The sequence below is a fragment of the Rhinatrema bivittatum genome, chromosome 4 (assembly GCF_901001135.1).
Source record: "Rhinatrema bivittatum chromosome 4, aRhiBiv1.1, whole genome shotgun sequence".
NCBI lineage: Eukaryota > Metazoa > Chordata > Amphibia > Gymnophiona > Rhinatrematidae > Rhinatrema > Rhinatrema bivittatum.
In genome coordinates this window covers 182,460,274-182,473,200 of record NC_042618.1, presented here as the reverse complement: position 1 = coordinate 182,473,200, position 12,927 = coordinate 182,460,274, and the positions used below count along the sequence as shown (strand labels likewise).

Genomic DNA, 12,927 nt, shown 5'->3' with positions numbered 1-12,927 from the left:
ATCCAGCTTTCCATTCTTGGCTGCTGAATGATTGCATAATGAACCTTCTGTGTGCCTACATGTTACAGGGATTACTGGCGGTACTCCAGTCCCTAGACTAGTGTTATTACATTCTTGACTGAACATAATGTTGTCTGTTGGCTGAGTAGTACTGCATTGGTTATCTGTTTTTAATCAAGTTTTTTGCTAGTCTGTCCTCAGTTGCTTTTGAAGAAAATACTGGCAGGCTGATGTCACTGCAGGGGTATATATACTGTGATGTAAGTTTGCTTCGTCTCCATCTGCTGGTAGAGGTGCATAACCCATTTGTTCTGGATTCATCTGACTGTCCTAAAGAAAAGGAAATTAACAGGTAAGTAGTAATTTCTTATTTCAAGCCACGTGATGACCTCTGCAATTTAACATGAGACTGTGAGAATTACGCAGAGAGAAGAAACTGCCCTTATTCTTCATATTAGACATCTGTTTACGCTTCACAATTTGCTGGTACAGCCTGGACCCAGAACTGCTAAGCCTTGGTTATGAATCTAGCATGAAGCAAGTATTGTTCAGCGAATATCTCCTATGCACCTCATTATGCTGTGTGAGAATATGCATATGCATACCAACTATGAAGGCATCATATGAGGAGCCTACCAATCCCATGTCTATGGATGAGGGTAATATTCAATCATGATCAACATTTGGACTGTATGCATCTGCATATGTATGAAGTTTGAAGCATAGAAAAGACTTTGGTCTTTACAGACTATGGAATATTTTTCCTATTCATGCTACCATTCACGTAAACTCTATCCCCGTGAATTCAGACCATGAGGCTCTTTACACAAAACTATGTTCGAGAGTGGGTTCAAAGCTTGGCCCAGCTCTGCACTGTTAGCTTTGGAGTATTTACCAGTCTTGTGCCAGCTTAAGCCCTGGTAAATTAAGCTATCTTCACCCAGTTCCTACCTGCATTGCTTACAGAGGCATCTGTGAATTCTCCTGCCTGAGACTGTGGAATTATCCTGTCAGATGCCCACTAGAGCTACAGCTCTCCATGCCATAATACAGGATCTCTGATCCTCTAGGAGCATGACCATACTACTCTGGACTTAGGGTGAGATACTGTTCTAATTACTACTTTAGCTGGGATAGTTAATTGGCAATGCATATTTCACAAGTGCAAGTTAACTTTGAGTTAACACAGGAATGTTTGCATAACTTTTGTAACAAGAGTGCTTTGCTCTGTTAAGCCAAAAACGTAAAATAAAACTATCTACCGTAAGCCCTTTATATACTATTGCTGTTGCAATAAAAGCTTAGCTACCTCACTTCTGATTTCTTAAACTTAAACAAATGACTTTTAATCCCAGGTTATCTATTAATATTAGATAAGCTATCACTGTAGCCATTCCCCTACAGAGTCCTAGTTTTTAGGCATCTTCAGAATTTGGTGCCATAGGCATATGCCTATGTTGCCTATGCCTCAATCCAGCCCTGCATAAGGACTGACTATTCTTGAAAATGTTCTCTAGGGTATTTTGGCAGAAACCTTTTTTCCATCCATCGGAAGACATATATTATCATTCCCTCAATTATTTATATTGTAAAGAGATGTGTATTATAAACCAATGTAAGAAACTCTTCTATGATGGATGTAATTCTCACATGTATTTATTTTTCTGCTCTTCTTATCTTAAAGCAGTAATCACTTTCTTGGATCACCTTCAAAACTTTAACGCAAGAAAATAGCAATTTTTCAGCTATTATCTACACCTCTGATTCTATCTGTCTGAGATGGAAATATCTAATTATATAATGGCCTAAAATTCCTACTGCATATAGAGGGACCATCGCATGCCTGTGTCAAAGCTGTTACAATTGTTTTTATAGTATTAGGAGGTCTTCAAACTGGGGGAAGGAAAACAGGTGCCAAGCTTTCCAAAGTTGTCCAGTGACCTTATGCACTCCTTTGCATCCCATGTGCCAGGGCAAAGGAGTGCATGAGATCACTGGGTGCTGTTTTGAAGCTCAGTGCCAGCCAGCAAAGAGGGAGGAGCACACCCTCCTTCTCCAGGTTTACTTTTGAAGATCTTAAAAGGGATAGTTAGGGTATGAGAGAGCAGCCACCTTTTTTTTTTTTTTTTTTTTTTTTAGTATTCAGGGGCATGGCAGCTGTGAGGGGGTCTTGTTTCTTTGTATTCAGGGGAAGGAGGAGAGGAAGGCTTGGGCAGCCATTGTAGTCACTGAGTGAATTTTCTTCCCTAACTCTGTAAGTTACTGTTATTGTATTGGGTCTTATGTATGGATATAAAAATGTACATAATCACAATGTACAACACTACTGCTCATCACAGAGTTGAGAACCATATATGTAGCACTGACATGCACAATGAAGGCCTTATCCAATCAGCTTTAATCATCTCAGTTAATTCCTCACAATGTCTTCTAACCATGAAATACTACCTTGTATTGATTTTAAGTAAAGTTCCGTATTCATTCTAACTGTTAATGTAATCTTTCATGTTATGGTTAACATGGGATATTTATCACACCTCATCTTGTATATTTTCAGCTTTTTATGCCCTTTAACAGGCACAGTTAATTCTAAGCAGCTGACTTCCACATTAGATTTTTTAATGGCTACAGAGCAACATATTCAAGCTAAATATGGCAGCTTGCTGCAAACTTGTATATATAACCGAGTGTTTTAACGTTTCAGAATGACCTCTGATGTTGATACACTTTGATATAAATTTTATTTTCCCCAAAATAGCTTGTGAATATATGGAATTATATTTAAGATATTTATTAACTATTATTATAAAGTTAATCTATGATTTGTTTTTATACTGAACAGGCAAAAATAAATTCAAGAGATTTTTACTTGAGTAACTAAGCAACTTGAGTTGCTAGGCCCTCCCCCTCTGTAGATGAAAGTACCCATGCCACAAAGGCATACCTGGGAACTTTTGACTTCCATCACCCTGAGATTACCATGGATTAGCCGGGGAAAGGATGGGGGGGAGGGCAATTGCACAGTGGGACTGGATGCTCACAAATTTGCTCTCATAAACACTCTTACATGTTTACACTTACTTTCACTGCTCATTCTCTCACATTCTCACATGTCCATTTACATCTTTACTTCTGCCATTCTCCCATCAATATACACACACTCACGTCTCTCCCCCTTTCATACACACATGCCCACTCACTTTCACACCCATGCTCATGCACTCAGTTCTCTCCTACTCACCTACATACACTCTCAGATCTCTTCTTCCTACACACATACGCACTCACTCACTCTCACAGACTTGCTCATTCATTCTCTCTCCCCCCCTTTCAAAACACACTAGCAACAGCAGACTCTAACTTGGGCTCCTGGAGCAGCAGCAGCCTCTTCCTTCTCCTCCTGTGCTGTGGAAGTGGACGCTGCCTGTTTCTTACTCCTCGTTTGATGCACGGGCAGGAAATCGTAATGTCGATTGGCCAAGGCAAACAGGATGGGGCAGGCAAGTGGCTGGATACAGGAAACAGGCTGTGCAGGAGCAGGTGGTGTCATGAGGAAGCAAAGTTAAGAGTTAAAAAGGTCTGGAGATGGAAGAAATCACTGTCGAGTTTCTCCTTTTTCAGCTGCGCAAGACCAATGACGTTCCTTTCTTCTTTCCGGGTCCAAGCAGATTGGTTTTGCTGCAGCACCCGGAGATTTCTGGTATTGGCCCGGAGACCCAGTAATTCTTTTAGAATTCCGGAGCCTCCGGGCCAAATCCAGAGAGTTCCCAGGTATGCACAAAGGGATGGGAGCTGGGGAGAGAGGAGGAAGGGGGAGCCAGCAGACGACGCACAGGGATTTCATTTTGAGATCTCTAAGCATGGTTTACAGCGCGGAATTTGCATCTACTGCAAAGCAAGTACAAAGTCCACAAATACTGAAGTATCTGCAGTGTTGGCTGGCCCTGCTTTTGAAGGAAAATTCAACAGGGAGTTTATCTTTGAAAATGTGTATGCAGACCCACAGCTTGAAAACACCTGCAGGCTTGAAAGCTCCCCCGGGCTTTAAAATGTACCCCTTAAACAGTTTTTACCATTTTGTGCTCATGACAGAAATTTGTAATGTACTGAATACCATGTTTTCAACCATCCAGCAAACTGATGCTGTAATTACAGTATAAGCCAAGCACCCAGCAAGAGGGAGCCTGTATAATTCTATAGCTCTACATAGGAAATTATAGATACTTCTTTCTTTCATTTTTTCACTTTCTGTTGGAGCATATTTATCTAATTTCAAAACATTTCACAATTTAAAGCAGCAGTGCATCATGAAAAATGCATTTGTAAGTTCTTGTGATGTTCAGGCCTCGGTTTCATGTTTTTATTTTTTTCCACTTACATTTCTAACTGGCTTTTCTCAAACAATGACCCAAAGGGGCTTACAGCAATCACACACACAACAACACAGTACAATAATATTATCCTCAAATACAAAAATATCAGCATAATACAGGGCAAGCCCTGAAAATATCATCCATCCCAGCCTCCATCTCTCATGGAGGGACTGGAAAATAACTAACCCCTCCCCCCAGGGACAGTGCAAGGGTATTAGGCGCCCTAGGTGAACCTTCTGCCTTGCGCCTGTCCCCCTCCCGGTCCCGGCCCCAACCTCATTCACTCAGACAGGCCCCCTTGCTTACACACACTTAGGGGTACATTTTAAAAGAGAGCACGCATGCGTACTTTTGTTCGCGCATCAGGCATGAACAAAAGTGCACTGTATTTTATAAGATAAGTGCGTAGCCTATAAAATCCGGGGTCGGATTTTATAGGCTACGCAACTTACAACTACGCAACTTGCAACTACGCAACTTGCGCGCGCTGAGCCCTGCGTGCGCTGCCCGTTCCCTCCAAGGCCGCTCCAAAATCGGAGCGGCCTCGGAGGGAGCTTTCCTTCCACCCCCCGCACCTTCCCCTCCCTTCCCCTACCTAACCCACCCCCCCGGCCCTATCTAGACCCCCCCCCCACCTTTATCTTAAAAGTTACTACTGCCTCCGGGTAGTAGTAACTTACGCGCACCGGCGCAGCAAGCCCTGACACAGGCCGCTGTGTTAGGGCACTCGGCCACGCCCCCGGACCCCCCACACGCCCCCCCCGAACACGCCCCCGATCCAAAACTGTGCCCCCCTGGCCACGCCCCCGACCGCCCCTTTTTGCAAGCCCCGGGACTTGCGTGCGCCGCCGAGCCTATGCAAAATAGGCTCAGCGTGCGCAGGGGGGTTTTAAAAGGGTTACGCGCGTACCCCTTTTAAAATCCAGCCCTTAGGTTCCTTGTCTCACTCACACCCGCACCCTTACACAGGCTCCCTCCCTCTCTCTCACTAAAACCATTGCTCTCTTGTTTGCACACAATCCCTCTCACTCACACACACTCACAAACAGAGGCACCACTTGTGGCCCGCCAAGGCTGCTTCTCTCAGCCGTGAGCAGAATAGGTGCTGCTTGCAGCCTCCCGAGTGTCTGCTTCTCTCGGCCATGACAGGATGGGTGCTGCTTGCAGCATGCAGAGTGCCTGCATTTTTCGGCTGCTGAGAGTCTACCGCTCGTGGCCCGCTGAGTCTCTACCGCTCGTGGCCCACTGAGTCTCTACTCCTCTTGGCCGTGAGTGGGCTGGGCTCCGCTCTCGGCCCTACGTAGCTGCTCTTTGCTGCCCCCTAATGGCTGGCACCCTAGGCGATTGCCTAGTTTGCTTATTGGGACACACTGGCCCTGCCTCCCCTAAATATCAAAATGCTCACCTATTTGAAGAAAATAACCAATACTAAATAAGTCAGAGCCCAAAAAACTCAGAACCAGTGAGGAGCTACAAATACCTAAAAAGCAGTCATAAGGCCGTTGAATAACTTAAGATTCATATATTTTATAACTGCAAATATTAAAATAAATTATATATTGTTTTAATTTATAACCTTGAAGGGTTTTTGTAGATGTGCTAGAGATTTTACAGGAATTTCTCTATAAAGTTCTGCTGATTTTGCTGAAGTCATGTATTAGAGTGGAGATGCCAGAAAAAGCAAATGGTATGTTCTGAAAATGCCAGGAGCTGAAAACAAAGGTGCTGTAGTATTTAGGGGATAATTTTCAAAGGCACTTGCATGTATAAAACCTAGTTTTCTGCGTACAAGTAGATCTCTGTAAATAGCAGAACACAATTTTGCACTTATTTTGTGCATAATAAATAGGTGTTCTGGGGGAGCTGAGTTGGGGCGGGATCACAATTAATGCACATACTTTACATTTTTGTGTGCCGCATGGAGTTCAGGCACACCCTCAAATTTTCAAAGCAGATATCTGTGCTTAAATCCGCTTTGAAAATTCTGGCTAAAAGTCTACAAGTAAAAAGTACTCATAGACCTTATCCTATGTGGGCTGTTTGAAAATGGCTCTCTTAGAGGATGTGTGGTTGCTTAACCTTTTGCTCTCCCTTGGGATCCATTCAAGGAGTATGTTTAACCTGGCGACAATTCTGGATTGGACCTTTCTTGGGGATATAAAATCCATATAATGTCATTAATTTCTCATTCATTTAGTGGGCATCACTTGGGTTAAAAATTGTGTTCCTCTGCTACTTGGTAGCCCTCAGAGGAGCATATATTCCTTTTGCCGAAAGAGACGGAGTGTCAGTTTACGCTCAAAACAGTAGCTGTTCATAGGCAAGGGAGCGTGATGTAAGTAACCTTCTTCGGAAAACATTAAATCAAAACACTGAGGTGTAGATTTTCAATAGCGCGAATTGGCCTACTTTTGCTGGCGCATCAGGCGCAAGCAAAAGTAAGCTGGATTTTAGTAGATATGTGCGGAGCCGCGCATATCTGCTAAAAACCTGGATCGGCGTGCGCAAGGCTATTGATTTTGTATAGCCAGCACGCGCCGAGCCGCGCAGCCTACCCCCGTTCCCTCCGAGGCCGCTCCAAAATCGGAGCGGCCTCGGAGGGAACTTCCTTTTGCCCTCCCCTCACCTTCCCCTCCCTTCCCCTACCTAACCCACCCACCCGGCCCTGTCTAAGCCCCCCCTTACCTTTGTCGGGGGATTTACGCCTCCCTCCGGGAGGCGTAAATCCCCGCGCGCCAGCGGGCCTCTTGCGCGCCGGGACGCGACCTGGGGGCGGGTACGGAGGGCGCGGCCATGCCCCCGGACCGCCCCGGGCCATAGCCACGCCCCGTACCCGCCCCCAAAATGCTGCCGACACGCCCTGAAAACGCCGCTGCGCTCGGTCCCGCCCCCGACACGCCCCCCTCCGAAAACCCCGGGACTTACGCGAGTCCCGGGGTTCTGCGCGCGCCGGTAGGCCTATGTAAAATAGGCTCACCGGCGCGCAGGGCCCTGCTCGCCTAAATCCGCCCGGATTTGGGCGGATTTAGGCGAGCAGGGCTCTGAAAATCCGCCCCTGAGTGTGGAGGTTTGCAATTTATTTGGTGAAAGACTCCTAGCTTCCAAAACACATTTTTCAAAAAGTTAATCTGTCCCCCTTTTTTTCCTTTTAACCCAGGGGTTTTCTCATGTTTGTCTGAGGTTTCAGCTCAGTCTGGAACGACCTCTACTTGGGGCTATGGCTCAGTAAGCCTTTATTCACAACTAGGGGTATCATACTTGCTAGTCAAAATGATTTATACCAAGATAAACAGTTGCTTTAAACATCAGCAAAACATTTCTTCTACTCATTTTTAGAAAAATATCTTACATAGTAAAATGGTTTGACTTTGACCCACCATGTCATTGGCTTCAAAGCATTGTATGTGATGTTACTTTGATGTGAGTTTCCCTCTTTGTTCAGATAACTCAATGCAATTTCTAGACAAAGAGAAGATAACACTGCCCATTCCGGCCAAACCTTTGTTGCCTTGTGGTACCTATTTGTTACCTGTTTCTAAAGATCTCTTTAAAATGAAGTTTTGCATATCTGGGACAGGGAATTGAAACTTTCAAACTGTTAAACTGATAGGGTTAAAGACCTTTTTCTTTTTCGCTACATTTGTCCTTTTATTTTTATGCTTGAGCTCTGAAGATTTTCTCTGCCTTTCTAGAGAGAAAGAGGAGCAGCTGACTCGGGTGACAGAGATACAGAGGCTACAGGCCCAACAGGCTGATGCTGCCCTGGAGCAGTTTAAGCGGCAGGTGGAGCTGAACTCAGAAAAAATCTACGCGGAAATGAAACAGCAGGTGAGGGAGGTCACAGTACAAATTCTTCTGAAACTCTTTCACTCGCTACAGTGGCACATTCTGATAATGCTAGAAGCACTGCTTCAAATCTTCTCCTATGGCAGGATTGATTTTAGGTCAAGACAAGATGTCGGTAGTCGATTCATCTTGATAAAGCCAGAATTGTCATTGCGACACTACTGCTTGTACTTACCAAGAATATATTAGAATTGCAATGTGACATAGGTATTTAATGTGCAGATTTTTTAAGTCCATTTTTTACTTCCACGTGTATTTCTTTAGCAGCCAATTTTCAAAGCCATTTATCTATTTAAATTACAATATACCCTCTTTAATTAGCAGTCTCAAAATTGTCCTACCCTTCCCTAATCTGCCAAAAAGCATGTGCAGTGTTCTACAATGTACATACGCTGCAACTGGGGAAGGCATATCTAAGGGCGAGAATTATAATGTAAATTAATTGGATGGATGGGCAGACTAGATGGGCCACATGTTCTTGTTCTGCTGTCATGTTCTATGTGTTTGTATATGTTTCTATATGTGTTTTGGGCAAGACTGGAAGATAATGCGTGAAAATTGTATTTTGAAAGCCACATGCATTGTTTTTAGCCTTGTTTGTGTGGCCTAAATGATTAAGGTGTCAGACTTTGGATCACAAGTTTAAGATGGTAACTTTGAGACAGCTGTGCCAAAGGGTATGGCCATTTTATGACATATGCGTGTATGGTATAAAATAGGATGTATATGCGTGCATGTGCGCACGAGTTTATATAGACGCGCTCATGTGCATGCAAATGCCGCCTCTACCGCGTTAAGTAGGGAAATTTTATAAGGGACATGTGCTAACACCATAGGGAGTTTTCATAGTTCGTTCCCAGTTCGCCCAGTTAAAGGGCAGGACTTCCCAACCTCCCTAGTTTAATAATCTCCCTTTCCCCCTGTTAGCCTCGACCCTTTAAACCCTGCTGACTAGTCTAGATTTTTTTATTTTATTACTTACACGCCATCCATAGCAGTAGTAAAGTTACATAGCAGGGAACCCCAGTGTATGCTTGTGAGCTTAAATACTTGTGCACACATTCCATATTAAAATCTTGGAATGCCCATGTCCTGCCCTTGCCCTGCCCAAACCATGCCCATGTCCCACTCTTTTTTTGGGCTTTCTCACTTGTGCACATACTGGGAGATATGCGCAAACAGGGGTGACTTTTAAAATCCACTCAACGCGCGCCAGTCAGACATTATCGCATATCTCCTGGTTTTGGTTTGCATCAGGCTTTTACAATTCACCTCTAAGGGTTTGAGTCCCTATACGGTTGATTCCACAGCTTTAGGAATGTAGGAGTAGCCTAATGGTTAGTTACAGCAGTGGGCTATAAACCAGGGAAACCAGGTTCAAATCTCACTGCTGCTTCTTGTGACCTTGGGCAATTCGCTTTACCCTCCATTGCCACCGGTACAAACTTACAAGCCGATGCAATAAGACGCGCATTAAAACAGGCGCTCGTATTGAGCGCCTGTTTTCCTAACACATGCACAGCCAATTCTTCTGGGCACCCGATGTTATATTTTAATGAGCTGCTGCATTAAAAAGGATGCGCTAGAAGAAGGCCAACTCCTCGAGGGCAAGATGGTGGATGCTGGAAACTGCTTCTTGTTTCCTTCTGATTTTTTCGCTTGAATTTTGCCATCTAAAAGAAAGGGGAAGGTGCACTTTTTCCCATTCGAAACTCACCTTTTATCCGGGCAGCAATTAATGCTATCTTTTGTGTCTGGTCTGGCAGGCATGGCCGAGTGCCCCGACACAGCAGCCTGTATCGGGGCCTAGCGAGCCGGCACACGCAAGTTACACCTGCCAGAGGCGTAACTCTCCGAAACAAGGTGGGGGGGGGGGGGATTTAGGTAGGGCTGGGAGGTGGGTTAGATAGGGGAAGGGAGGGAAAGGTGGGGGACGACCAAAAAAAAAGTTCCCTCCAAGGCCGCTCCGATTTCGGAGCGGCCTTGGAGGGAAAGGGGAAAGCCGTCGGGCCTCCCCTAGGGCTCGGCGCATGCAAGGTAGACAAGTGTGCACCCCCTTGCGCGCGCTGACCCCGGATTTTATAATACGCGCGCAAAATTTAAAATCGGCCCCAAAGTGCCTAGCAGTGGTGGCGGCCCATTTACACAAGAAAAGCATACACGTTTTTCCTTATCTGGACGACTGGCTCATCAAGGAGCTCTCGACTCACTTAAACTCACAATCAATCTGCTTCACTCGGGATTTCTTATCAATTACCAAAAATCGCATCTCATGCCATCTCGACTTCTACATTTCATCGGAGCAGAATTGAACACCACCGTGTCCAAAGCCTTCCTACCAAAAGACTGCACAGACACACTCTCCAAATTAGCGAGATCTCTGCGCGCAAGGACACTGGCTACAGCCCATCAGTTTCTAACTCTGCTGGGACACATGGCTTCCACAGTCCACGTCACCCCTATGGCCAGATTAGCCATGAGAATAATGCAATGGACTTTGAGATCACAGTGGCTCCAAGCTATTCAACTGCTGTCATCTCCAATTCAAATAAACCACCAGTTACGTTCATCTCTCCTCTGGTGGACGAACACAAACTACTTTCTAACAGGCCAACCATTTCAGCAACCAGTTCCACAAGTCACTTTAACTACAGATGCATCCACCTTAGGTTGGGGAGCGAATGTAGCAAATCTTCAGACTCAAGGTACTTGGACAGAACTCAAAACCACATTTCAAATCAACTTCCTAGAGCTTCGAGCTATATGTTATGCTTTATATGCATTCAAGGACTGCCTTTCACACAAGACTGTTCTTATACAAACGGAGAACACAGTTGCCATGTGGTACCTGAACAAACAGGGAGGTACAGGCTTTTATCTCCTTTGCCAAGAAGCCATGCAGATTTGGGACTGGGCCCTAACACAGTTAACCATGTTTCTCCAGGCCACTAATCTAGCAGGCATACACAACGTAATTGTGGATCGCCTCAGTCATCAGTTCCATCCCCACGAGTGGTCCCTGGATCCGGCGGTAATGACCAGAATCTTTCAACGTTGGGGTCAACCAACAATAGACCTCTTTGCATCCGAACTGAATCACAAAATGGACAGATTCTGCTCCCTACTGAAGCAGAGGAACCAGTTAACCATGGACGCCTTTGCTCGTCCCTGGAACACAGGCTTCTTATACGCATATCCCCCGATATCGCTCATAGCAAAAACTCTAATGAAGCTACAACAGGACAAGAGGTCAATGATACTCATAGCCCCTTATTGGCCTCAACAAGTATGGTTTCCCATACTTCTTGACCTCTCCATCAGAGAACCAATTCGCCTGGGCTCAGCACCCCCTCTCATAACTCAGGACCAGGGCAGGTTGTGCCACCTCAACCTTCAGACCCTATCCCTCACAGCTTGGATGTTGAAAGCTTGATCCTGCAACCAATCAGTCTTTCAACTAATGTCTCTCAAGTGTTTGTAGCTTCATGTAAGCCTTCTACACGAAAATCCTATCATTGTAAGTGGAAAAAAATTCACCATGTAGTCCACAGAGAAAGGTATTGATCCCTTTTCCTGCCCCACATGATCTTTATTAGACTATCTCTGGCACCTTTCAGACTCTGGTCTCCAGACTTCGTCGGTAAGGGTACACCTGAGTGCAATCTCAGCTTACCACAAGGGAGTAGAGGATGCCCCGATATCAGCACAATCCACGAGTGGTCCCGGATCCAGGGACCACTCGTGGGGATGGAACTGATGACTGAGGCGATCCACAACTATGTTGTGTATGCCTGCTAGATTAGATTATGAGAGGTTTAATTCAACTAAAACCCCCTTTACGGCCACTAGTCACAGAATGGGACCTTAATGTAGTCCTAGCAAGACTCATGCGTTCTCCTTTTGAGCCCATAGACTCCTGCGATGTTAAATTTCTTACATGGAAAGTTCTCTTCCTAGAAGCTATTACATCTGCTAGAAGAGTTAGTGAGTTACAAGCACTTGTAACATACTCACCCTATACCAGGTTCCTACATGACCGAGTGGTCCTGCGTACTAACCCTAAATTCCTTCCCAAAGTGGTTACAGATTTCCACTTAAATCAGTCTATAAATTTGCCCACATTCTTTCCAAGACCTTACTCTAACCAAGTCAAAAGAGTTTTGCACACCTTGGACTGTAAACGTGCGCTAGCGTATTATCTAGACCGCACTAAAGCCCATAGAAAATCCACCCAGCTCTTTGTTTCTTTTGACAAAAACAAACCGGGTATGGCAGTGGGCAAACAAACTCTCTCCAATTGGCTAGCAGATTGTATAGACTTCTGCTATGAAAAGGCTGGCCTTTCTCTCCAGGGACAAGTAAAAGTGCACTCAGTTAGTGCAATGGCAACCTCAGTAGCACACTATCGTTCGGTACCATTTGCTGACATCTGCAAAGCTGCAACATGGAGCTCTCTTCACACATTTGCAGCTCATTACTGCCTGGACAAGGAAGGATGACAAGATTCGGTCTTTGGACAATCTGTCTTAAAGAACTTATTTCCAGTGTAATCCCAACTCCTTCCACATCCAACCTGCTGTGATTTCAGGCTGCCTCATTTTTTTTTCCAACAGTACACCAGTTGTTGTGCCTATTGCACAAGTTCTACATTGTTGGTCCAAAACAAAGATGACTCAGCCTGTAGCTTGCTAATCACCCTTATGTGAGG

The 12,927-nt window shown here is 44.9% G+C and overlaps 1 protein-coding gene across 6 annotated transcripts in view; it reads left to right on the top strand.

The window, feature by feature from the left end:
* The window catches only part of CEP112 (centrosomal protein 112), a 1,022,051-nt gene that overhangs the window by 501,065 nt on the left and 508,059 nt on the right, over nt 1–12,927 (top strand). For all 6 annotated transcript variants that reach the window (XM_029599329.1, XM_029599330.1, XM_029599331.1 and 3 more), the window contains one exon: nt 8,066–8,201. In XM_029599329.1, the coding sequence (XP_029455189.1) occupies nt 8,066–8,201 (136 nt within the window). The remainder of the gene's footprint in view (nt 1–8,065; nt 8,202–12,927) is intronic.